The 25,426-nt window shown below is 31.6% G+C and overlaps 3 protein-coding genes across 4 annotated transcripts; 1 reads left to right on the plus strand and 2 right to left on the minus strand.

The window, feature by feature from the left end:
• Window positions 1–10,338: 10,338 nt before the first annotated feature.
• On the plus strand, window positions 10,339–12,743 carry LOC107928413 (ras-related protein RABA2a). The gene is made up of 2 exons (XM_016859639.2): window positions 10,339–10,819; window positions 12,111–12,743. The coding sequence occupies exons 1-2, from the start codon at window positions 10,655–10,657 to the stop codon at window positions 12,591–12,593; spliced, it is 648 nt and encodes a 215-aa protein (XP_016715128.1). The 5' UTR covers window positions 10,339–10,654; the 3' UTR covers window positions 12,594–12,743.
• A 297-nt stretch (window positions 12,744–13,040) lies between these two features.
• Window positions 13,041–16,654, minus strand: LOC107928421 (ras-related protein RABD1). Its single transcript, XM_016859649.2, has 8 exons — window positions 16,442–16,654; window positions 16,260–16,332; window positions 15,999–16,046; window positions 15,846–15,893; window positions 14,726–14,797; window positions 13,978–14,133; window positions 13,616–13,719; window positions 13,041–13,251 (listed from the first exon to the last, which is right to left on the minus strand). The coding sequence occupies exons 1-8, from the start codon at window positions 16,453–16,455 to the stop codon at window positions 13,161–13,163; spliced, it is 606 nt and encodes a 201-aa protein (XP_016715138.2). The 5' UTR covers window positions 16,456–16,654; the 3' UTR covers window positions 13,041–13,160.
• A 1,541-nt stretch (window positions 16,655–18,195) lies between these two features.
• LOC107928426 (probable serine/threonine-protein kinase At1g09600) lies at window positions 18,196–24,898 on the minus strand. Of its 2 annotated transcripts, XM_016859670.2 has the most exons (10): window positions 24,387–24,898; window positions 23,429–23,910; window positions 22,887–23,171; window positions 22,162–22,479; window positions 21,126–21,353; window positions 20,435–20,535; window positions 20,192–20,297; window positions 19,546–20,052; window positions 19,146–19,281; window positions 18,196–19,057 (listed from the first exon to the last, which is right to left on the minus strand). In XM_016859670.2, the coding sequence occupies exons 2-10, from the start codon at window positions 23,846–23,848 to the stop codon at window positions 19,032–19,034; spliced, it is 2,127 nt and encodes a 708-aa protein (XP_016715159.2). In that variant the 5' UTR covers window positions 23,849–23,910; window positions 24,387–24,898; the 3' UTR covers window positions 18,196–19,031. The 2 variants fall into 2 exon arrangements, with proteins under 2 accessions (XP_016715159.2, XP_016715166.2); XM_016859677.2 differs by lacking the exon at window positions 24,387–24,898 and having other exon boundaries at window positions 18,197–19,054; window positions 23,429–24,320.
• Between the last annotated feature and the right edge of the window lie 528 nt (window positions 24,899–25,426).

A 25,426-nucleotide genomic window follows, 5' to 3' on the forward strand; every position in this document is an offset into this window, starting at 1 on the left:
CACGGGCGTGTAACTTAGAAAATTTTTGAAATATCGCGGAAAATTCTTAGAGTTTCCGATTAAGTCCCGACTTGATTCTAATGCTTATATTGGGCCTCGATGGTCCATTTAAGGGACATTTTGAATAATCTTGGAAAATGAACAGTGATTGACATGATTTATCTGTAAATGTTCTGAAAATTCAAGTAATGCTCCATAACTCTATTCCGGTGATGGATACGGGTTAGGGGTGTTACACTAATTACTTTTAATTCAAGCAAATTCACTTAACCGAAACCTAATTAACTACAGAATAAATATTTACGAGTCCAATTTACGAAAACAGAGTCCCGAGAATGTAATTCTTTTTCAATTTGGTCATTTTTAATTAATTAACTATCGAAATGTTAAAATTTCTTAACGAAACTTTAATACCACTTTAATGACACTCCGTAAATATTTATAAAAAATTTACAGCTCAGTTTATAAAAATAAGATCCCGATACCTCATTTTCTAAAACCACTTGAACTTAATAAATCACTTATATAACATAAATTATCAAATTAAAAACCTTTTTAAAAATCACACTTGTCTCGTAAATATTAAATAATAATATTTATAAACTTACTCGTCGAATTTGGTGGCCCCGAAACCACTGTTTTTGACACCATTGAAAAATGGGCTATTACAATATCTCTCGTTTGAGCAACTTTTAGTATATAGACATTGCTCTTTTGAGCATGTTTAGTATAATCAGTAGATATTGCTTGTTTGAGCAACTTTCAATATAATCAGTAGACATTGCTTTTTTAAGCACGTTCAGTATAAACAGTAGATATTCCTCGTTTGAGCAACTTTCAGTACAATCAATAGACATTGTTCTTTTGAGCACGTTCAATATAATCAGTAGATATTACTCCTTTGAGCGCATTGAATATAATCAGTAGATATTGCTTGTTTGAGCACATTTAGTATAACCAGTAGATATTTCTTATTTGAGCAACTTTCAGTATAATCAGTAGACATTGCTCTTTTGAACACATCCAGTATAATCAGTAGATATTGCTCGTCTGAGCATATTCAGTATAATAAGTAGATATTGCTCATTTGAGCATATTCAATATTTAACCAATTCACAATGCTTCTCACACAAGCTTCAGAGTGTTCGCAACATATGCAGGACCTCAAGCCATCGTTACGGTCCATATCACCGGCTCAAAGCCTTATAGTAAATCACCTACCCAATGCCTGATAGATAATTCATATTCCATTTTCATTTTCAACATCATACCATTGTACAATATAAAATTTTATAAAATTATAATAACATAGAATATATAAGAATCAACATAAATATTATAAACGTGCGAACTTACAGGATTGATTTATAGCAACGGCTCATAGTATCTCAATCAATGATCGACGTAATATCAATTCATTATTTCCGTTTCCAATTACATACATCAATATAATCTAACATTATGAAATTAGATTAATATATTACATTTAAAAATTATACTAAAATTAAATTGAGCGAACTTACCAAACTAACTGCAGCAATAATGGAAGTTCAGGTACTATTCAGTAATTTTATCTTTTCCTCGATTATTAGCTTGTCCTTGATCAAAATAATAATTTCATTCAATTATAAATTTCCAGCAACATAATTAACTATTTTATGCAACTAAATCCTTTTTGAAATTTTTACAAATTACCCCTGACATTTTACTTCTATGCAATTTAATCCCTAAGCTCAAAACTTGCGATTTAACTAATTTTAATCAAATTTAAATTCAGCTGAATTGTATAGGGCCCCATACAACCCACAATTTTTTTATTTCACAAAAATTCCTATAATTTTATCACTTTCACGGTTTAGTCCTTAAACATTAAAATTATCAAAAATTACTTTACAAAATAGTCCTATTTAACATTCAAGTTTTATAATCTACCATAAAACTTTAAGAATATCCAAAACTGAACAATAACATAATCCATAATTTTTAAGCATTTTGAAAACAGAGAAATGATTTAGCTGGACCTAGTTGCAACGATCTTAAAAACATAAAAATTATAAGAAACCGATTAAAATTGGCTTACCAAATTGAAGGACAAGCTTGGCCGAAGCTTCCTTCACCTCCAAAAATGGTGTTTTGGCATTTTTAGGAGGAGAATCAAAGAAATTACATTGTAATTTAGCTTTTATTTTAATTATAATTCATTTATTTCCAAAATTATTATTATAACCTTTTAATTATAATGTATATAATTTATAAAACATATCCATAAATGATCGATATATAAGTATATGGTATAATTACCATCCAAGAAAGGTTTAATTGCACAATTAGTTCTTTAATTGTTTCAAATTATTGATTAATTAAGTTTTATTTCAATTTAAACCTAAACTAACTAGGACTAAATGAGCAAATAGCCAAAAAATTAGTGGATTTAATCATGTCACCACCGCATGGACTTTTTGACCATGGTTTAATCATCATTTTGGTCTCTTTAGTAGTTTAAATCTATAGCAATAAACTTTTACCTCTTTTACAATTTAATTTTTTTACCTTAATTAATCAATTAATCATAAAAATTACTGGACCAAACTTCAATTCACCTATAATAAGACTCTCTAAATATTTAATAAAAATATTTATGGCATTAAATTACAGAAACGAGGTCCTAATACCTTGTTTTCAATAACCACTTGACTTTTGAATCGAACCACCTATACTAACTTTTAATTCATTAGTTAAAATTCCTCAAATTAAAATTCAATATAAAAATAACTATTGACTCGTATAATTTAAATACTAATTATACGAACTCACTCATCAAATTTGTGGTTCTGAAACACCGTTTTCGATTCTACTGAAAAACAGGTTGTTACAATTGCAATCACTAAAACATAATTGTATATGTCCGATTGGTCCCTCCGCTATCTCAACAAAAGCTCGACTAGAATGCATTTGAATCAAAAGAAAATTCTAGGACTTTAGGAATACTTTAATTGAGTCGATTTATTTGATGTGCAATTAAATTATGTGGTCCTGAGAATTGTTCAACTAGAGATGATGAGTCACAACTAACTAAAAATACGACAAAAGCAAGTGCACCTATCGATAAATAGTATAGCAACAATGAATAGAGATATCGTATCCACGAGGATTAAAAGTACTAGTAATTACTGTTTTCCTATTTTTTAACCGTCAAATTGGAGTGATTGGTTTAAGCTAAAATATACTAAATTAATTAATTAAAGAACTCAACAAAGAATAAAAAAAGAAAATAATTAAATAATAACCAAGAAGCTAAATAATACCCAAGAAAGAATCAATCTAAACTTCATCTATCATTATAAATCTGAATTAAACGATTTATTCACTTGGTATCTTGATCTGTAGAAATCTCTAAATTATGGTATCATCTCTTTCAAGAGTAAAAACAACTAACTCTAGATTGATTAATTGAAATTCCTTTCTAATTAAAACTCCTATTATTGCATTAACTCGATTTATGGATCCTCTTATTAGATTTGGCTCTAATCTAGTAGATTTATGTCGTCCTATTTCTAGGATTGCATGCAACTTCACTCAATTTTGTTAGATCTACTCTTAAACAGATTTAAGCACATTAAACATGTATTAATATTCAGGAAATATTAAAAACAAGAGATAAGCACACATAACTGAGAATAAAAATCAAGTATTTATCACGTAAAATAGAAATCAAATAATAGAATTCATCATAGGATTCATCTTCCCTAGGTATCTAGAGATTTAGTTCTTAATTGTAAATAAAAATATCTCAAAGTCAATATAACCACTAAAAATAAAGAAATTAAAAGGAGGTCTTAAATCTTTGATGGAAATATACTTCAGAGTTGGCTTCAGTGGTGTTCTGCGAGTTGTTTTCTTCAATATTCTCTGATGGCTTCCTATTCTCTTCTTCTATTTAGTACTTATAGACTTTAAAATGCCCGAAAAGCCTAAAAATTATGTTTTTCTGCATGTTTTGGATACGAATCGCGAAATCAACACGGTCTGGCACATGGCCGTGTGCCAGCCTGTGTGGCTCACACAGCCGTGTGTCCAGCTCGTGTGGCTCACACAGCCGTGTGTCCAGCCCATGTGAGAAGGCCCAGCCCGTGTGGCTCTTGAAATCTGCTCTATTTATCCGATTTTAGCTTATTTTTCGCTCATTTTGCTCTCAAATGCTCTCCTAAGTATAGAAACATGAATTTAAAGGATTAGGAGCATAAAATTCATTAATTTACATAAATAATCATCCAAAAATGTTTTAAGAATGAGATTAAAATATGTTACTTTTATCACTTATCAAGAGAATTTTATTAAAAAAATTCCTTGGAAAATTAATTTGGAAAATCTAAGTGATTTTTGAAAAAATTAATTTTGATAAAGTAAAATTAAATTAACTAAATCAACTAAAATTAATATGATATTTTTGGAAGTTAAATTTCAAGTCAAACAATTGGCCAATGGGTAATTGAACTTGAAAATTGGACTTGAGATCGTAAATTGGGCCCAAGAGCCCAAAACCGAAACCAATACCCAAAAATTGGTCAAACTAGGCCTGATATGTGAAACCGGACCGACAGTCCAATCGGTGGTTAGACCAGATTGGTCAGATCGTCATTGACTCGGATCGAACCAAGAGCAGTCGAACTGGCTCAAGGTGCTGTAAAGGTGTCGCACCTGCATCACTGGACACGGCGGTGCCAATCGCTGTGATGGCAATGTCCCGATAGTCTGCGACAATTGGTCGTCGGTGGTTGAGCAGTGGAAGAGTTACACTCCTATTGGGACTCTACTAGAGAATTTGATTTCAAAATAATTATTCTAAAAATAATATTATTTTAATAGTTTAATATTAAATTAAGTTTAATACTTATCTAGATAGTATTTTATTAATTTAATATTAAAGTGATTATCTTAATATTAAATTTAATTTAATGTTTATCTTGTAGATAAATATTCTATTATTTTAATAAGATTTAACATTAAATTTAATCTAATATTTATCTTAATAAATATTATATTAATTTAATATTAAAGTGATTAAGTTTAACCATAGTTGAACTCTCTAAACACTCCCTATATAAAGAGAGCCTTGAGTCATTATTTACACACACTTGAATCCAAAAAAAAGTTGTAGAGAGAAAATTCTCTGAAGAGATTATTCTAGAAAATTTCTAGAGATATTTTTCTGATTTACAACTTGACCCAAAAGTTTAGAGAAATTGCAGAATTACCCCATTGGTAAGTTTTGTGAAAAATTTTCTGATTCGAAGCGAGCCTACACTCGGCAGACGTGAGCTTGAGGATAGCGTAGAAACTACTCGGTTGAAGCACTCATCCTAGACGAATCGAAAAGGTACAAATTTGATTAAGTGTTTATTACTTTAAATATCACAACCAAGATCTTGTTTTAGAAAAAAATTAAAACTTTGGCTTTTCCCTAAATTTATTTTCCGTTGGATTTTCCAAACTCGTTTTTTCCAACATGAGTATGTAACTTTTATTCTCTAAAGATATCTCATAACCCTCTTGGCTGTTATCCAATAGTCTACACCAAGATTGCTTAAATATCTGCCTAACATCCCAACAATGTACACAATGTTCGAATGTGTACATACTTGAGCATACATTAGACTCCCCATACTTGAAACGTATGGAACCTTGCGCATTTCTTTACTCTCAAAATCATTCTTGGGGTATTGGTTAAGACTTAACTTATTATTGACAAACAGTATGTCATTAACAACCAAATATAGAATCTTACTCTTGCTGAACTTTTGGTATATATAATTATCGACCAAATTTATCTCTAAACTGAATGAGATAATCATTTGGTAAAATTTGTAATACTATTGACGGGAAATCTGCTTAAACCCATAGATGAAGTTCTTTAATTTGCAAATCATTAACTTTGCATCACCAGACACAAAATTTTTTAGTTGCACCATATAAATGTATGATCAATTTTAACATTGAGAAACCATTAACTTAACATTCATCTGGCGCAGTTTAAGGTCAAAATATTTCACTAATGCCATTATAACCTTTTCTCTAGTGGACCTTCTTAATGACATTTGTTCTTGAGGCTGTTGAGTTTGTTCTTTAAGAACAATTACCTCAACTTGAATAGGGAGTTGTTCAATATTGTCTTATTGAGGTTTTGGATTCACTTTTTGATTAATAATAGGTATGATAACCTGAACATTGTCAAAAATGATAACAGTAACTAAGTTAGAATCTAATTCATCCTCAAAAGCAACATCTCTAACCTTATTTCTCCTTTCAAACTCAACATCCTCAAAAAATGTTGCAGTTCTCATCTCAAAAATATTCCTAATTGTGGTTGTCTTTAGAGGCACTGCCCAAATGAGCACTTTCAGACTTATCATGTTTCAACCTTTCTTCCTTTTGCACACAATGAGAAATGGGCTCATTTAGATCCCATTGCTCCTTTTGACAGTTATAACTAATTTTAAATTGGTTAAACTATGCAAGAAGCAATACCAAAACCATAAAAACAAGCAATTCCTCAGAAAGCTTGATTTTAAGTACCTTAAGTCTTGAAGCAACATGGAACATCTCCATAATGTACTCCCTCACATTTCCTTGACTCATAAACTTTATAAACATCAAAGAAGTCAGAAGTAATATCATCTCAACCTTATCGTTTTTAACAATTTCTCAATTTCGTCAAGGAAACCCTTGGCCTGAGTAATTTTTTTAGATTTTGTGTCCCTAAAGGCTTCTGGAATATTATGCTTCATGATCATTAGACTCACGTGATTTGAACCATCCCATGTCTCAAAATCCCTTTTAGCATCAGGGGTGCTTTCCGTATTGTAAGGTGCGAGTTTTTCTTCCCTTAGTGCAAGACCTATGTCCATATAACCAAGCACTATAAGTGCCTTTTCAATTCCTTGAAATTAGTCCTATTAAGCATGGATATAGAATTTATATTAGCAGATATTATGGCAGCATAAGATGAACTAGCTAAATATGGAACAGAATAGATAAAAACAAGCTCACATGAATATTCATATTCATAAGTAAACAATAAATTCAAAATAGTGGCTTCAATACCAAGATACTGAATACTACATTAATATCAAGTCTTTGGACAGTAATATTAACAGTAAGCGATACTCTTTTTGTAGCAATCAAACATTAACAATAAATTATGTCAAACAATGAATCAATCTTTGAACTAACTTATTGCTCACATAAAATACCTTATAATTGTCACACATTTATCACCACAGATGTGTTGAAATTCTACCAAATATTAACTTACCTTTGGGTCAATTAATAAACTCATGAATCATAAAAACATATAATTATCTTGATATTTTAAATAAACTAATCTACGTAAAAGAGGTCACTTTGGTGGCATTTTGTTTCAACTAATCTATTTAAAATATTAGCCTAAAGCCAAAATCTAAATTTATTTGTTTCAAAATATTTCAAATTTAAACCAAAATAATTTGAATAAAGGTAAATCTCATCTTAAGATATCGGACACTTCATTAATATTTCATCTTTGGACAAAATATTAACTTGTAAGTGATATCTGAGTATAGTAGTCAAACACTGACAATAAGAAATTATTTTTTATTTTAATTACTTGTATTTTTAGCTTGTAAATAGGCTTAGCCACTCGCTCATATCATCATGGGGTGAAATATATTTTTCATGTGAAATTGTGTTAATTTTTTGTGAAATGTAAAGAGTATTTTGAGGATTAAAGTGATTTGACTCTTAGTTTTTTTAAGTTTGTTACTTTCTAAGCGTTTTGGAACTTCAAGATTTTCAACATGAAAGAACTGAGTGATATTGTTAGAAAGTTGAGAAATGCCAAAAACAATGATACAAGCAATACCAATTGCTTTAGGCACTGATGAACAACAAAGATGAACACAATAATATGTTTATGCAGTTCGATTTTCCTCATACAACAAGTGATTACAAGTTCTGACCCCTATCGTATTAGCAACCTCATTATTGCACTTAAGATTTGTATCACTCTCTTCTAAGTTTTTAGGAACTTAGACTGAAAACAAAGTAATTAACTTATTTTTAAACTCAGGGTCCGTTTGTTTACATGTAAAAGGTTTTACGAAAAATGTTTTCTGCATTTTCCTGTGTTTGTTTCACAGAAAATAGTTTGGTCAACAGAAAATGACTTATATGTCAAGGTAAAATAAGCCCTTTTTCTTGTAAAATGACTTGCTATTTTGAAAATCGTAAGTCATTTTCCGAAACAGAGCTCATCTATAGATAATTTTATTTTTTTATAAAAATTAACTTAAATCAAGCTTAATATTATTATATTGATAATAAATTTTATTTTTATTTTTAAAAATATTTAAAATATTATATTTTTCAATATTATTAAACATACATATTTAATTACTTATATTTAGTCATATAATAAATTATTAATATAATAAATATAAATTATTATTTTAATAAATTGTTTAATATTTCAATTTTATTTTAGTAATAAATTTTAAAAATAATAATTTTAAATAATATTATTCACATATTATTGAAAATATTCAATATTAATATTTTAATAATAAATATTTATTACAATTATAAATATATTAATAATAAATGTTTTGTAGTATAAAGGATAAAATATGTCATAAGTCTACGTACAATTCACAGACTTGTAATTTAGTCTTTATACTTTTATTTTCAAGAATTTAGTCCCTTTACTTTTCAAATTTGAAAATCAAATCCAATTGTTGACATCGTTATTTTTTTTTAATTTTGTTGATGTCACTTTTTTAAATAAAAAATACTCACTTAGTAGTCATGCAATTAAAAAATGACGTAATGAATCTGAATTTAACATAATATTTTTAATATATGAAAAAATAATGTAAAATATAAGATTATAGTTAAAAATAAATTCAATTAAACAATGAAAAAAAAAGAAAATCTCAAATATATGTTTTTTTAATTGAAAACAACTTTTATGAAATATTTTTAAAAAATCTAGCAAATAACAGAAAATATTTTATATAGATTCATCCAAACACCAAAAAATATTAACTTTCCAAAAATTATTTTCCGGAAGTCATTTTCAGTGAAACAAATGGAGCCTCAATGCACCTACAATTACAAGTTCTTTATTGAACAAATAAGTGCTAAAATTCTTTGTACAAAACCTATACAAATCTCAAGTGTATAAACTACTTTCGATTTGCTAACATATTAGATCAATTACAATCAATCTTCCCCATTAAACTAGCAGGATAATAAGCTCAGTGAATATCTTCAATAAGTTCAAAATAAGTCTTCAATATTCAAAATCTAATCCAATCTCTTCAAAACAAGAAAGTCGATTTGCTTGATCTAATCCAAACCAATCTTTAATATATGTTCGTATAACAGGTTTGGATATCATATATGGGCTTACACACGTCCAACCTATAACAGATCTAGATATCATAAATGGGCTTGCGCATGTCTAGAGTATAAAAAAAGATCACTCTTATTTCTTTGCATTTAAAGCTCAAACTTGCCAACACACACCTATTAGAAATTCACCAATTATTTGTTATTTCTCCTTGCATTTTAAAGAGTGTAGTTAAGGTTTTTTAGATATAAAACCATAAGGAATTAGATAAGTTCCAATTGAGCCTATGTAAAAGCTAAAGGGTTTTTGCTAAGATATAAAAATTAGCGGAAAAGTTTTATATTAGCCTTATTAAAAAATATAGGGATTGTAAACATTAAGATATTTTTCTTAGAGTATCAATGTAGTAGAGATAAACAATTAAGGATGAACCACTATAAATTGATTGTCTAAGATTTTCTTTCTTTTTAACTCTTTTATTTTAGAAAAATTTGATGAAATTTTAAATTATTAATTCATCTCTCTTAGTATTTTTAGGCCTATCAAAATATACGAAGAAACTAATTAATTTTTAATAATTTTGCAAGGGTTTAATTAATGTTTTATATATTTTCTAATGAGTTTTTTTAACATTTAAGCCTAAAATTTTTAAAACTGATTACACATTATGAAAATAATTTTAAAATTTAAATTATTGAAATTTTTTTAAGAATTACAAAAAGTTATAAAAATTAAAATTATAAAATTTATCAAAAATAATAACTGTTTATAAAAAATAATATTTTAAAAAATAAAATAAATATAAATAAGTATAGATACCTGTTTTATTTTACAAGATTTTTTGGTTTTAATGATAAAAAAAATGAAAAGAATGAAATGAGATATCGATCAGTCGTATGTGGAGAGTTGAGTGAGAGGTTTGAATGATGATGTGCTTAGTGCTTGGAACAATTGTTTTAGTTGAGGAATTGTGATTCAATTGAGGTCTATGAATCATGATTTGTATCAAATTAAGTACAATTTTTGAACGATGGACTTAATTGATTTTCTAATTATTTTCAAAAGGCTTATTTGATATTTTAACCAATAATAATAATAATAATTAAAGTTGAAACATTTTATTGACAAATTATAAAAATCTGTCCATTGTTTTTAGTTTTCTCTCCCAGATTCATCCTTCCGTCCCTTGGAAATACAAAGGACTTCGCTGCTATTCTCAATTTCAATTTTTATCCTAAAACGCTTAGAAAAAAAAAAACAACTAAAAAGATGGCGAGGAGACCGGACGAGGAATACGATTACTTGTTTAAGGTAGTACTAATCGGCGATTCTGGCGTTGGAAAATCTAATTTGCTTTCTCGATTTACTCGGAACGAGTTTTGCTTAGAATCTAAATCTACCATCGGCGTCGAATTCGCCACCCGCACTCTCCAAGTAATAAATCTCCCCTTTTTCTTCTCTTTTTTTTCGTTAATTTATTTGTATATCTGTAATGAAGTGTAATTTTGGTTTACTTTAGATGCTTGGATTTAGATCAATTATTTCCCGTTCTTAACGTGCGGTAGATCTGATTTGTTCGTTGTTTAATCGTTCTTTTTAATTTGAATTTCAACTGCTTTACTTTCAAAAAAAAAAATTCTCCAGGTTTTTCTTGAATGTATGATATTTTAGATTGAGCCAATCAGTGGTCATAGTATTTGAAAGAAAATGGAGTTCACTCCTGATTTTGATAATCTTTAGTATTGAATTGTGTTGAAGCTATGTGAGACATGAATAAATATGTAAAATTTTTCTTTGATTGTGAAGGATTTGATAGACGCCTATTTGGCGGTGGATTTGAAATAACTATATATCATTAAATATTTGTTAATTAACTGAAATGAAATTAGGTGGTTATCGATTAAAATATACGTAGTTCATTTGCACGATCTCATCAGTTTGGACATTTGGATCAAGTTTGAATTTCAGAGTCTATTTGAATCCGCTCCTGGCCCGAACAGAACTAATCCTAGATTACAAAACGAATGATGATACTTGTGGTTATACCCAAAAAAAAAAAAAAGTGTGACTGCTATCGGATTAGGTGGCCGCTGGTGAGTTTAGTCATGAGTTACAGCCCTTAGAGGGGATGATTAAAGGGCAACAGGTTCCTGGCTGTGCCAATCCATTTTTCTTGATGGAAAATGTGCGAGTTTTCTTGGTTAACTGATATTTATGACTAAAGGGTATCTTTTTAATGCCAAAAATGTTGAATGGTGGAATAAGATATTAGCTAAATTTAATTATTATAAATAGACATTTTAGTTCTCGTATGAAAATAACTGTAAAATCTGAAAAATAATACATTGTTATTTGTACTAACTTGGCTGTTTTGATCAAACAAGGTTGGAAATGTTCATCTAGATCCAAAGTCGCAACCTTTTAAGAGTTGCACACATGTCATGTTATTTCGCTCAGTCTACTTGATGGCCTACCTTGTTACAACTAATATAACATAAATAAGTTTAGATTTTAGTCTTTTTGTTTCTCTCTTGTCGGAAATGACTGAAAATGTGGAGTTGGTCTTTTTTACAGAGAGAATATAGGTAATGTCCATTTCTTGGAGAAAGCGTCGAATGTGTTTCTGGTCTCTCTGTTTGCCTTTTCCCCTGCATGTTAGGCATGAGAAATACGGTTACGGGTCTGGTTGTTATAAGTTAAATGTTCTTAATACGGCTTCTTTCAGGTTGAAGGGAGGACTGTGAAAGCTCAGATATGGGACACTGCTGGTCAGGAACGGTACAGAGCAATAACCAGTGCTTACTATAGAGGTGCTCTTGGAGCTCTTCTGGTGTACGATGTTACCAAGCCAACGACTTTTGAAAATGTGAGCCGATGGCTGAAAGAACTCAGGGACCATGCGGATTCTAACATTGTAATTATGATGATTGGGAACAAGACTGATCTGAAGCATCTCCGAGCAGTTGCCACAGAGGATGGTCAAAGCTATGCCGAGAAAGAAGGCCTTTCATTTATTGAGACATCTGCACTAGAAGCAATAAATGTTGAGAAGGCTTTCCAGACCATTCTCTCTGAAATATACCGCAAAATTAGTAAGAAGTCACTTTCTTCAGATGAGCCAGCACCAGCAAGTATTAAAGAAGGGAAGACCATTGATGTTGGAGCACCCGAAGCCAACACCAAAAAGGCTTGCTGTTCATCATCTTGAACATGTTACAATTTTCATTCCTTTCTTTTGTGTAATCAATGTGTTGTATTGTCAAGACATTCTTCTTGTTGCTATTACGTTATTTTGTATCATTACAAACATTTGAACTATTCATGTTCTTGTGTTGTTGTAAGTTATTGATTATTTTGACATGGCTGTAATTACCATCTCCTCTGTCAATGATCTTAAGGGGGGTAAAAATTTTCGACTGTTTCAGATACCGGGATTTTATCATCATTTTTGTGAAGGCTTACAGGTTAAACATTGAAGGTATTGCACCCACTAATCCTCAGTTGTCACTCATGCATTTCCTGTGGTTTGAATCTTTTTGTCCTCATGAATACCAGAATATTAGGAATTACTAATAATGGTTCCTGCACTCAAGTTCAGTCCTTCAACATTTTGTTTTTCAGCAAATACGGTATATAATCTAACGAAAATATAAGATACGAGGAACATGCATTGGTACTTCAACTTACACAGAAAAAGTTCAAGTAGGCAGCATTTTAGTTTCTGAAACGTTCATATGATATGCAACATGTTTACGATCTAAAAGAGTTCCGGCTACTAGCCACAGCAATTGTTCTTCTGTTCGATCGGTTGTCCCTTCATTTGAACAGTTCCGGCAGACTTGTTCCCAGTTGGCTGGTTACCCATTCTGCATAAAATTGGATAGAAAACCAGATAGGTAAACTTCGTAATTAAAGATATGACATATAAAAGAACTAGAAATAAATAGAAAGTGGAGATTTTAGACAATAAATAATGTGAACGATTTTCTTATGAACGTCTGGTGAACTCCAGACTAAGCTAGCAATGTGAAAGATCAATTATCAGAAGCATGATCATTACATTAAATACTCTGTGGTGCATTAAGAACCTATTGGTGGGTGACCAAGACAATTGTGACATCTTACCAGAAACAACATTCATTTAATAGCAAATAGGTAAAAAGATTATGGATTTTGAAAGGAAAAAAAAAAAAAAAAAGGAAAAGTACGACAGAGTGGAACTCATTGTACTTTTTCTTAATCTCGGCAGCCATGGTTAAGAAAGCCTGCTCTACATTGATTGAATCTTTAGCACTTGTCTCCAGGAAAGGAATCCCAATTTCATCTGCAAATGCCTGTAGTTCAATGAAGAACAGAATTGCAAATTAATCAAATTATGATTGCCTGCAGTAAATTATATCTAATCACCAGCTGCAGATTACAGTAGTGTAACCAAACTGTTATCTTATCCATTCATAACCAGCGAGAAATTTCAAGAGGACCTAAAGCATCTAGAAATCTCAAAGAGATTAAAAACCTTCAAGGAACACCCCGGGTAAACAAGACAATTAACTGATGATAACTGTCATAACATTAAAAATAATAAAACAAACCTTCGCTGTCTGCGTGTCGACAACCTTGTTCTCAACTAAATCACATTTGTTCCCAACCAGAAGCTTACATACACTGTCATTAGCATATCTGTCAATCTCGTTCAACCACTGCTTGACATTGTTGAAGCTCTCCATCTCGGTAACATCATAGACGACCTGTTGTAATACCAACAAAAGGATTCTGAGACACTTAACAGGGTCAGATATGAAATAAGAAAGTAAGATGTTTAACAATAAAAATATATGTTCTATGTTCTTTGACATGCTAGGATTTGATTTTGACAATTTTTTTTTTTAATAAATTTCAGGGTGTTCAAACAGCAGTATGGACTTCTATTCACCTAGCTGACCAATGGAATCAGTAAATGGAAGGCAATTACCTAGAGCTACAATGAACATTTCTGTCACACATTCCTGATTGGAAATAAATTTACACACCCAAAATAGAATATTCAAAACAGCAGTAAAAAGCCAATAGTATGTATGTTTAGTAAAGCAGGCTCCTCCTCTTTCACCAACTTGAGAATTTAAAAATAAGGTAGTTTTGGACTCACATTACAATTAGCATGACGCAAGAACATCCAGAATATTGACTGCAAGTTAACTATATTTGCAAGAAAGAAAATGGATATCAATTAGCAGATAACCTGATGATCATATTTTCTTGAAACACATCCCAATACCCACCCTGAAGGTCTAGTTGGGATAAAATTTTATGATCTGAGATCAATCAGGTTCAGTTTCTTACTATTATCCCATGAGCTCCTCGGTAGTAGCTGCTAGTAATAGTCCGAAAACGCTCCTGTCCAGCAGTATCCCACTAAAAGAAACAAGAGCAAAATGTTACACATTAATTGAGAGCCAGTGAAAAAGGGGGAAAAACTTTAGAGGAAAGTGATGCACAGCTTTTCCGTCACTAATTTCTCCCAACATTAGACAGCCATGGTCAAACGTAAGAAAAGTAATTAAATTGGATTAACTAAACAAACTTGTCCTACAAACACCTTCCTAATGGCCACAACTAACAACTCCTGCATCAGTTATACAACTAAAGTCTCCATTTCAGGGGTGAAAGTACTTGCAAAATCCCTCTATTATAGGGACTAGACCAAATTAATCCCTATACTATTAAATGAATCAATTTAATCCCTGTACTGTTAAAAAGAATCAAATAAGGTCAATTGCAATAAAGTTAACATTTACTGTTAAAAACATAACATGAAAATTAATTTTTATCATTTGCAATTCAACTCCGGACAAAATATTTCATTTGCAGAACCATAAAAAGCTTTCAAAATAGTAACTTTGTTAACAGTAAATAACAATTTCTAACAATATATGTTAACTCTATTGAAATTTGGACTTATTTGATTTTTTTTTAATAGTACAAGGACTAAATTGATCAATTTAACAATAGGGAGACTAATTTGATCCAATCCCTATAATAGAGGAACCTGCTAGGTACATTCACCCCAATTCCGGTGTATCAAAATTAAGTCATTAGATTATGCAAGCCCTTCTTGGTAGGAAATTGATATATGGCACTGTCTTCTCTCAATCATTTACAACAAAACGATCTATATATAAAGCCGAACACTAGTAGCAGCCTTTATTGACAGTTGGGTCATATACTCGTATTCTTCTACCAAGACAATAATTTGACACGGGACTCTCGCAAGCCCATATGGCTTTCCTACATGACAACAAAATTATATAGGGTTGTAAATTTAGCGACGTTCAAAATTTTTTTGACCATAAATAACTTTGAAAGAATGAAAATATCAGCTTAAATTAAAGAAGATTGGAAATGCATTGTAATTGGCTTTGAAAAGTAAATTACATTTAGTAAAGAAACATATTATACTCACAATTTGCAGCTTGATTGTCTTGCCATCCAACTCCACCGTTCTGATTTTCTGAATATAAACAATTAGGTAAATTAATTTTCACATTTTTAGCAGATGAAAGTATGAAACAATTTCCATTAAAAAAATTTGTCCAGCAACGAAAAAAAAACTCACGAAATCAACACCGATGGTACTGATGTAGCTATCCACGTAAGAATCATCCTGGGAAAAAAAACAAAGTAAAAAACACTTAAAATTCATAACCCTAATTACTCAAACATTAACCTTAAAATCAAGTTCATTACTCATTCTTCTTCTTAATTTACAACAAGAAAGAGGGGAAAACCCAAAAGGCCAAAACCAAACCGACAATGCAAAAAATCGAAAATAACAACTGAAAAGCAATTTAAAGAATAGTAAGAAATTAAAATTTACAGCAAATCTGAGAAGCAAGCAGGATTTTCCGACGGAGGAATCGCCGATAAGCAGAAGCTTGAACAGATAATCACTAAAAACCAACAAGAAAGAATAGTTTTGAAATGAAATGTGAGTAGAAATATATTGAAAAATTACTAATAAATGGAAAGAGAAAAGGGAAGAGGAAATGGTGGACTCACTATTCGTTACTCATGATTGAATCGAAAAGGGGAAATTTTTTGAAACAATTTCAGAGAAAGAGGAAGGGAAAGCTTTGGCCGTCACTCTATCCCCTTCTTATTGTAGACAAATTAAATATTAAATATTCTTATTTTTATTATATAAGGGTAATAAAACGTGCCAAAGGCTTTGAAAGCCTTCCAATAAATTATTATATACGGACACCCATAATTTGTATGGTAAAAATTACCTATAGCTAATATTTATAATTTTTCCTAAATTGGTATCATCCTCCCATGCATTTCATACTCGAATCAGGTAAGTCATTCATTCGTGAATCTAATCAGTTTCACGGCTCTAACTCATTCATAAGATTAGATTTAATAAATTATTAAAAAAATTATAAAAATAAAATAATATTTTAAAATTTTAAAAAAATAGTTTTATTATCGGTTCAATCAATTTACGAGTTAATCGATTTGATACTTCTCTTAAACTCGTATATCAACTAGTTTAATAAGTATGACTGACCGGTTCGATCTGGTTCAAACAACCTTACCTCCAATTAAATTCTAATTCAGTGGAGAATTTACCAAAAATCTCTCATTTTTACAAAACAATAAATATTATTTTGAGGGTAATTTTATCTTTTCATATAAATAAATAAATAAACATTTACACATGATGAAATTTGAACCTAAAATATTAAAATTTTTAACAACTCAATTTTACCATTTAAATAAAACCATACTTTGTTATTGCATAAAAAAAATTTTAATTTATTACATAAATTTTATAATCTAGTACTTAAAAAGATTATATAAGAATTAAGATTTTGCTTAAATGATAAAATTAAAATTTTAAAAATCATAATTTTTTTTTCAAATTCTATGGTTTTTTTATTGGATAAAAATCAAACTATTTAGCTGAAGCCAAAAGCACATCCGATTAAAAGCGTTTTTTGTCATATATATTGAAAACGCGTCCACCTAAAATTGATGTAATTCGATAATTATGATTAAAAATCATCATTTTAAGGTAATTCACCCCAATTCCATAATTCTCATTTAATATTAAATACACATGATTGGGTATTGAAAATTATACTTTCACCTTTTGCTCGACATAATTAATATATTTATAATATAGTCCTTATGCAATTAAATCTTTTCAATTTGGTTTCAAAAGTGATTTTTATTACGCTAACATTTAATCTAATTTATTCTCCTACCAATTAGTCACTAATAATTCACATTTTCCCATTTTGGTCAAATTTGAACTTTATTTCTCAAACTTTTTAAAATGTACAATTTAATCTTTTTTACCACATTCTCCCTTTTAAAATTCTTTTCATTATTTCCCATTCTAAAATTAAGTTTGACTTAATAAAGATTCGTAAATGACTCATTTTCTAAATTTCTTGCAAATTCATGATATTTGCTACTAAAATAATGCCACGTGCCAAATAAAAAATTTTGGGATATATATAATACTCTCCTTAAAAAAATTTCATTCTCAAAATTTCATCTAGAAAGTCACCGAGTAACTCTCTTGATGCATTGATTCTTTTTCCATGATTTCTTATTACTTGCTTAAGGCATCAATTCTAATTTCTTCTTATTTCACTTGTCAATACATACAATCTTAATCCCAATAGTTATTGGATTGTGCTAATCGTTAATCCATTAGAACGAACAGAACAAAATAAATAAAGACTTACAGTGAATCTAAAACATATAGGAATGAGTTTTAAATTTCATATCACAAGTTCTGAATTCGTATCCATACATAAAGCTTATCAAGTTTCAGACTCAATTTCTTTCTTACATATCTTTAGACTCATAACACATCATCTCTTCGGAGGATTCCTACCATCCGAGGTGTTCATCTGTTCAGATTGCACTTAATACTCTCCAGGTCTCCCGAACGGATTAAATCCACATGACTATCTTATTTCGGAAGAAATCACAGCACCCATTTAGTACTATATAACCTTGTAGGGTCTTTACTAGCACTTATGGCATGAGCCGTATAGCACCAAAACCACTCTCCCTAGTCATGCTCAGCTTTTCTTAACGTCTTTATCAACCACCTCATTTTTGGTACAAGCCTTTCATGACTCATTGTCCCAACGGGGCAGTCACGGTGGATTTGTGTTTGGTGACGACTTTCTCTATAATTTTTGTCCTCACTGAGAATTCTTTTAGTTTGCTAATGTCTCTGAAATACAACATAATAATAACAATGATTTAACTAAGAAAGCCCTTCAATAAATAAATAAAATACTGAATGAATGAATGAGTTCATCTTTACATGTAAGAATTCTATCGACAACTAACCATGAACAAATAGAATTTGAAAGAATGACACAAGAATATTTTTTCGGAATTTTATACATTTCTTAGAACATTTTGGACTGCTAACATATACCACACACCATTCTCTATTCTCCCATCTTTTTGTTTTGTTACAGCTTCAGATTGAAATGGGATGGAATAGTTATTATCCGGCAGTCAACTTGAAATCCATGGCAATTTCATGATTACTGAATCTCTTGTGGCAGCAAGACTAGTCAGACCTCCACATGGAGTTATTCTTTTCCCTATTACTTCAATTGGCACTCTGCTCACCACCTTCTGTATCAAAATAAAGCCCGTAAAAGCTTCTTTTCCAATTTTCGTCAACCAATTCAGTTTGTCCAATATCATCCAAATTACTTTTTACCTGTCTTGTCTAAACGAGCTTTGCGGACAGCATCTTGGATCTGTCTCTCGTGCTCTTTGAGCATTTCGTCAAGGTTTTCTCCAGGAGGCATCAACGGTCCAGAATAATGGATTCGGTTGTTCAGGGGAACATAAGCCTGGATTAACACACAAAAGTAGGCATTAGTGACTCACTCCAGACAGATGAGACATTAGGAAACGTTATAAACTATGTTCTTTGCCAAGTAAAAGCTTCTAGCTTCAAATTTTTGCCAATTTTTTAAGATATGGCAATCAGATAAAAGCTTTGCATCCATCGATCAGTTGTCAGAAGAATGGATATAGAACCTGCCACTAAAGGAAAGATATATGATGTCTGGGACAAAACACGTGATTGATAAAACTGTCCATAATGCTCTTACCACAGTTGATTCCTTGGAAGACAATAGTTCATCCATTACAAGTGAAACTTTTGGCCTACCACGTAATTGATGTGACCATTCCCACTCTTTGGAGGAGCCAGAATTATCCAGATGGTTACATCTGTTGCCAAGACACCCCTCTGGCCAATGTGGATTTATAGTATTTTCTTTGGTCATATCAAACTGTGAACTGCCACTAGCTGCAACCGAGTTAGAAAATCTAGACAATTCCATTGCTCCACGATGTGCATTTGCTGTCTGAGTTCTCGGCTCTTCAGTATTCCTTGGAGAGCCAAATGCTTGAGCAGAAGCCTTCACAGACTCAATCTCATTTCCCTTCATACTCGGTGAAGACCCAAAGTTGGCAGGGGGCAATGATTGGCCAGAACGAGAGTATACAGCTCTTGCCGTTCCTTTTGGAGGTTCAATAAGGAAGCCGGCACTCCCATCCTTTTGAGGATAGCTTACTCCACTCACACTTTTAGCATTGAAATGTCCTTGCCGCTTCTGTCTCAAGCAATACAATAAATATAAGTCCAGATCAAGGGGCTGACTTCCATTGAGAAAAGTTCAAACACCATAGTTACATACTATCATAATATATGTATTATGCATAAGCAAATAAATCTCACAAGTTAGAAAGTACCTTTATGGATGCTCGTAACTCAGCATTTAGCTCTGGGACTGGAACAGCTCTAGAAACCTTTCTAACTGAATCATGCCTACGCAGTTTCCCACCAACTGCTCTTTGCCTGGTTTTCCAATTACCAAACAGGCAGGACAGTTGTTTTTGTACTTTATCAGAAAATTTTAAAGAACGCCAAAATGACAAATTCACAAAACTTCAATGAAGAAAAACAAATTCTCAATACAAAAAGCAGAAAAATACCTTCTGGATTCATCATCTCGAAGCTTGACATCAAACTCCTTACTAGGTGGGTACTTAGGCAAATTAGATGGACCGCAGCGAAGAGGATTTGTTGTAAAGAACTGGATGAAAAATTCCAGAGTTAAAACAAACTTACCAAAATGAAATACCGTAAACAAAAAGAATGCTAAGATCCAATGATGAACTGCCCAGCAGGGCACAAACACATGTTGTGCAATACTATTTCCTAGATAACTTTGGCAAAAATGTCATTTCTCAAGTAAAATGAAAACCTGATGTGTACCAATATACCAACAAGTTGGATAGCTGAAACACCCAACCGTATGTGGAAGATTACACTATTAAAGATCATAAATAATGGCATCCCAACTGAAGGTAAAATGCTAAGGAATACCAAAAAAGAGTTAAAATGCTAAGAAAGGCTTCTTGCTTATTATACAGATATTTCAAATTCCCAACTAAACCATGAAGAGTTCTCTTATGAAGATTGTGAATGGTAGATGTCAGAATGTAGTCAAGCCAATAAGCTAGGAGTCTTTTCTCATTCTCAAGGAAAAAGTACACAAAGAAGCAGTTGGACTAACAAAAAGATTGATCCCAAAAAGAAGTATATGTAAATAATAAGGTGATAACTAAAAGAGCTGTCATAACCTAGATAAAAATGTATGACTTGGAGGGAAACTAGCTTTACCTCACTCTCAAGTGCTGAAGAAGCAGTTCCACGACACTCGGGTTCTATTGCAAGAAGAACCTCTAAAAGGGCCAACACATTGGCAGGGAAGTCCTTGAATGTCTCAGAAACACAACGTTTATAAGGATGCTGAGGTTTGAAAATAGTTGCATGAGGCAATTTTGATCTCTTCCAATACTCTTCGGAAGGTGATCCACAAAGTTTGAAGATTTTATGCATCTGCTCAACCTACAAAAGATAAATGTTGAGATCACCACACTCCAGAAATGTTCAACTGTAGGACTAAGTGTACTGCACTTGGATAGTTCTATGGGTAAATTCTGAACATTTATAGACAATTCTAGTGTAGACAATACATTCATTGTATGTTCATAATTATCTCATGCCAGTGAAAAGTACGACAGAAATAAGTTCATCAGATAATGCATGCTCCAGTAAATTCTCAACTAAAAGTAAACCACATCAGCTCTGTGGATACGCACTACACCAACAGCAATGCCTCCCTCTCCCCTGCAGAGTACATTAAAAGCAAACACTGACACAACACAAACACAAACTCATACCTCTCTCCTGAAAGAGCAAATAATTTGACACCTACAAGAGAAATGAGGTGACAAGTAAATTCACAAAGCCTAATCACTATATAAGATCATAGTTTTAGTCTAAGCAATTCTGTACCTAGATCATAGAACAGTACCACTATGCCTGCAGAATTTGAAGCAAAATAGTCAAATTGCTGTATAGTATGACTTGAAAGTCGAGCTTTTAGCATCCTGGTCTGCCAGTTTCATAATGTGAAAAGAAATGCAGAAGTCTCTTTGCATGTATATTTTTCCATTCTTCATGCATGTTCACCAACATCCATACCCGCAAACACATACAACTATATATATAGCCATGGATGCATACAAACAGTAATAATCCTACTAGAGGATTTATTTCTTCTAACATAAGAGACACAAAACTTCATCAGAAGCCTGATGTACAAAAGAATTTCCAAAATACGGGTCAATACCCCCAAAACTTAAATAAGTACCTCAGTTCTTCCAGGCATGATAGGCTTTCCAGCAAATAATTCAGCAAGAATGCAACCAGAACTCCACAGGTCAACAGCAACTCCATAGTCTGTAGAACCGAGCAAAAGCTCAGGAGGGCGGTACCATAAAGTTACTACACGACTTGTTAAAGTCTGCTTCTGGTTGGGACGGAATAGTGTTGCCAGTCCAAAATCACCAATCTTGAGGTTGCCATTATAATCTATCAAGAGATTTGCGCCCTTGATGTCACGGTGCAAAACACCTCGACTATGGCAATGGTCAAGACCACGAAGCAGCTGTTGCATATAACACTTGATCTGCAGAGATAACACATAAAATTTAGCATTTGAGCACAAACAACTAAGTTTAATGCTTTCATTTGAGTTAAAAAAATGAAAAGGGGTATATAGTTCTTCAGAAATCAAATAATGGCACACTATAATGGAAGTTAGACAAACTGCTACGAAGTATAAGTAGCTAATATCTGAAGATTGGTGTTTCCACCAACTGTTTTGTATTTAAGCAGTGAATGCTAACAAGTTTATGCATCATGCCCAATATGTACAATCAAAAACCAAAGAAAAGCCACAGTTCAAGATGTAGTAGAGTTCTTGTAAAATAGTGTTCTTCACCATCCATATATTGTTTAGAAGCGCAGAAGATCTTTATGGTTATTTGAACAACATTAATGAAATAGTCAAATAAACATCGAAGATGAATATACCTGAGCCTCAGTGAACTTGATCCCAGGTGTTGCCACAAGCCCTGCAAGATCATGCTCCATGTATTCAAATATAAGATATAAACTTCCAGACACCCTAGAACTAATTAGACCTTCAAGCTTCATGACATTAGTGTGATCAAGCCTACGTAAAAGAATAATTTCTCTCGACATGAAGCGAACACTTTCAGGGTCCATATTAGCAAACCGCACTTTCTTCAAGGCAACTATCTTGTTTGATTCAAGGTCGCGAGCTTTGTACACACTGCTATAAGTACCTTGACCGATCTACATTATTAGCAGGACAGTCAAGTTGTGGAAAAGGAAAAAAGAGTCAGTAGGCATAAAAGATTGCGCAATAATTCTAAGAGCTACATCAACAAAAGATTCGCTCATTTTAACCACATACACTAGGTAGTATATAGAATATAAATTTCAAAGCAAGCATATATAAGAAAAACACAAATTTCTGAACCATTTAATACAATTAGCACTAGAATCAAAACTATAAATGAATTAAGAAAAGGTAAAACCAATTTGTAGACCTTTTCCAACTTTTCAAACGACTCAGCCGTTCGAGGTATCCACCCATTGATGGCTTCTCCAGCTACAGCTGCAAGCCAAGAAGGCCAGCCAGCAACCATCTGTGCACCTTTCTCACCACCAGTGACATCCATGATCCTGGAAATCCTCATCTGGTTATGTCCACTCCTGACCCGAGCCTCGGTTGACAGGCTTTGCGAGTGGGATGGGGTCTTTTTAGGCCTCTCAACAACAGACAATACAGTCTTCTTTTCCTCATCATCAGAAGAGGATGCAGCCTGAGAAACTGCATTGTCCTTCTTAGAGAAAACAGGAAACCTTTTTGCTGTTTTTGTTGAGTCTTTGTGGGCCTTGCCTTTTTTGTGACGGTTATTTTCGAAATATTTAGTTGATCGATTTCCTTTCCAGCAAATGCAACCCATGATTTGAATGCTTCATACAACAGGGTTTTCTTCTTGTGTTGTAGGATTCAATTTACTGGCCCCTGAAATAATAAGGTCCCCGGTATTAGAACCCAAGTTTCGTCTACAAATGCAGGTTTCGAATTGAATAAGGAAGATCCCAAAAGGCTTATAGTACAATCAACAAGAACTCAGATCCCGAAATCAATGAAAACAGCTCAAAAAGTGAGAAGCGGATCGGAATGGGGATTCTTTGGATCAAACTACGGAACCCCAAAACACAACTTCGCCCCTCTCACAACAATTAAAATAAATTTGCATGTAAAATTAACCACCAACTGAAAAAAACATCTTTTCGTGTAAATAAGAAAAAATTGTGCTGTCTAAATTTGTAAAAAGAAAAACAGAATATGAAGTTAAAGTTTCATTAAATTACAACTCTCACCTAGGGAAAATTTACTAAAAATATTTTTGGGGAGGTATTTGAGAATTTGAAACACTTGGTTTTTACTTGGAACAGTATTACTTTTTTTAGAACATTCAAAATGTCAGTTCTTACCAAAAAGAGAGATTGAAATACGGATCAAAGCATCAAAAATAGCCCTTAATATGATAATTTTGGTTATTCAGGCGGAGCAGCCATAATTTGATCCTCTCTTTTTTAAAGCAAAACCAGATTGTTTATTTTTATTATTTTCTACAATACCCAAATAAAGAAACTATTATGATAAACCAGAAGAAGAGCAAATCAGGAAAGTTGCGCTCTGTTTTGAGACAAGAAAAAGGAAAGCATTATTGTGTTTTCTGTTTAGGACATGGGAAAACAGAACCAACAGATCTCTGCGTCACGACAGTGGAGGTTTGACTTTGACTTTGACTTTGGTCTCTGCGGAGAAATATCCTGAGTGATAGAGACGTGACAGAAAGGAATGAGCTGCGCTAACCTAAGTTGGTATATACTTTGGGCCCAATCCAAACCAGGGTAATAATACAATGTCAGTTATCTTCTCTGGTATCACGCCCTTAAATTCCTCATTAGATTATAATGCGGTGTGATTTTTGAAAATATTAATTAAAATCTTGAGGGTTCACTATTTTATTAAGAATTATAATAAATTTCCAAAATTCTCTCATAAAATAAAATATAAATTTAACATTTTTCAATGATTAATTTATTATTAATTTAAAATATATATTATTATAATAAACAAGCAATTTAATATTTCATTTTTAAATAAAAATAAATTAATATATGATTACATTGAATATAAATTTTAAACATTTCAAATTTATTAAATTAGAGTATAATTTAAAATTTAATTAATTAGTATCTAAAAATTGTGAATAGGGGAAAAAGTAAGGCATAAAAATAATGAAAATAATAAATAAGAAAAAAAAGATAATTTTATCTCAAACATAAATTTTAACTTTTCAATTATACATATCTTCCCGTCAATATTCCAAAGAATCATATTCTCATATTTAACAAAAGATAATGGATTTAGCATCCTAAACGCAAGTGCCACTCTTATATCAATTCAATTTTTAAAAAATAATTATTTTTTATCTGATCAAAATTAATAGTAAATATATATTTGG

Source organism: Gossypium hirsutum, chromosome A12, assembly GCF_007990345.1.
Source record: "Gossypium hirsutum isolate 1008001.06 chromosome A12, Gossypium_hirsutum_v2.1, whole genome shotgun sequence".
NCBI classification, from domain to species: domain Eukaryota; kingdom Viridiplantae; phylum Streptophyta; class Magnoliopsida; order Malvales; family Malvaceae; genus Gossypium; species Gossypium hirsutum.

Bases quoted from the DNA above. Each gene is read 5' to 3' on its own strand.
- LOC107928426 (XM_016859670.2), bottom strand. From the start codon at position 23,848: ATGGGTTGCATTTGCTGGAAAGGAAATCGATCAACTAAATATTTCGAA. The intron at 23,172-23,428 runs GTCTACAAATTG...CTAATAATGTAG, and splicing joins CGTTTGAAAAGTTGGAAAAG to ATCGGTCAAGGTACTTATAG. The intron at 20,536-21,125 runs GTAAAGCTAGTT...TTTTTCATCCAG, and splicing joins CTTCAGCACTTGAGAGTGAG to TTCTTTACAACAAATCCTCT.
- LOC107928413 (XM_016859639.2), top strand. From the start codon at position 10,655: ATGGCGAGGAGACCGGACGAGGAATACGATTACTTGTTTAAGGTAGTA. The intron at 10,820-12,110 runs GTAATAAATCTC...GGCTTCTTTCAG, and splicing joins TCGCCACCCGCACTCTCCAA to GTTGAAGGGAGGACTGTGAA.
- LOC107928421 (XM_016859649.2), bottom strand. The intron at 16,047-16,259 runs GTAAATTTTAAT...TTTTTTTCCCAG, and splicing joins GCTTGCTTCTCAGATTTGCT to GATGATTCTTACGTGGATAG. The intron at 13,252-13,615 runs GTACAATGAGTT...AATTTTATGCAG, and splicing joins GCTGCCGAGATTAAGAAAAA to AATGGGTAACCAGCCAACTG.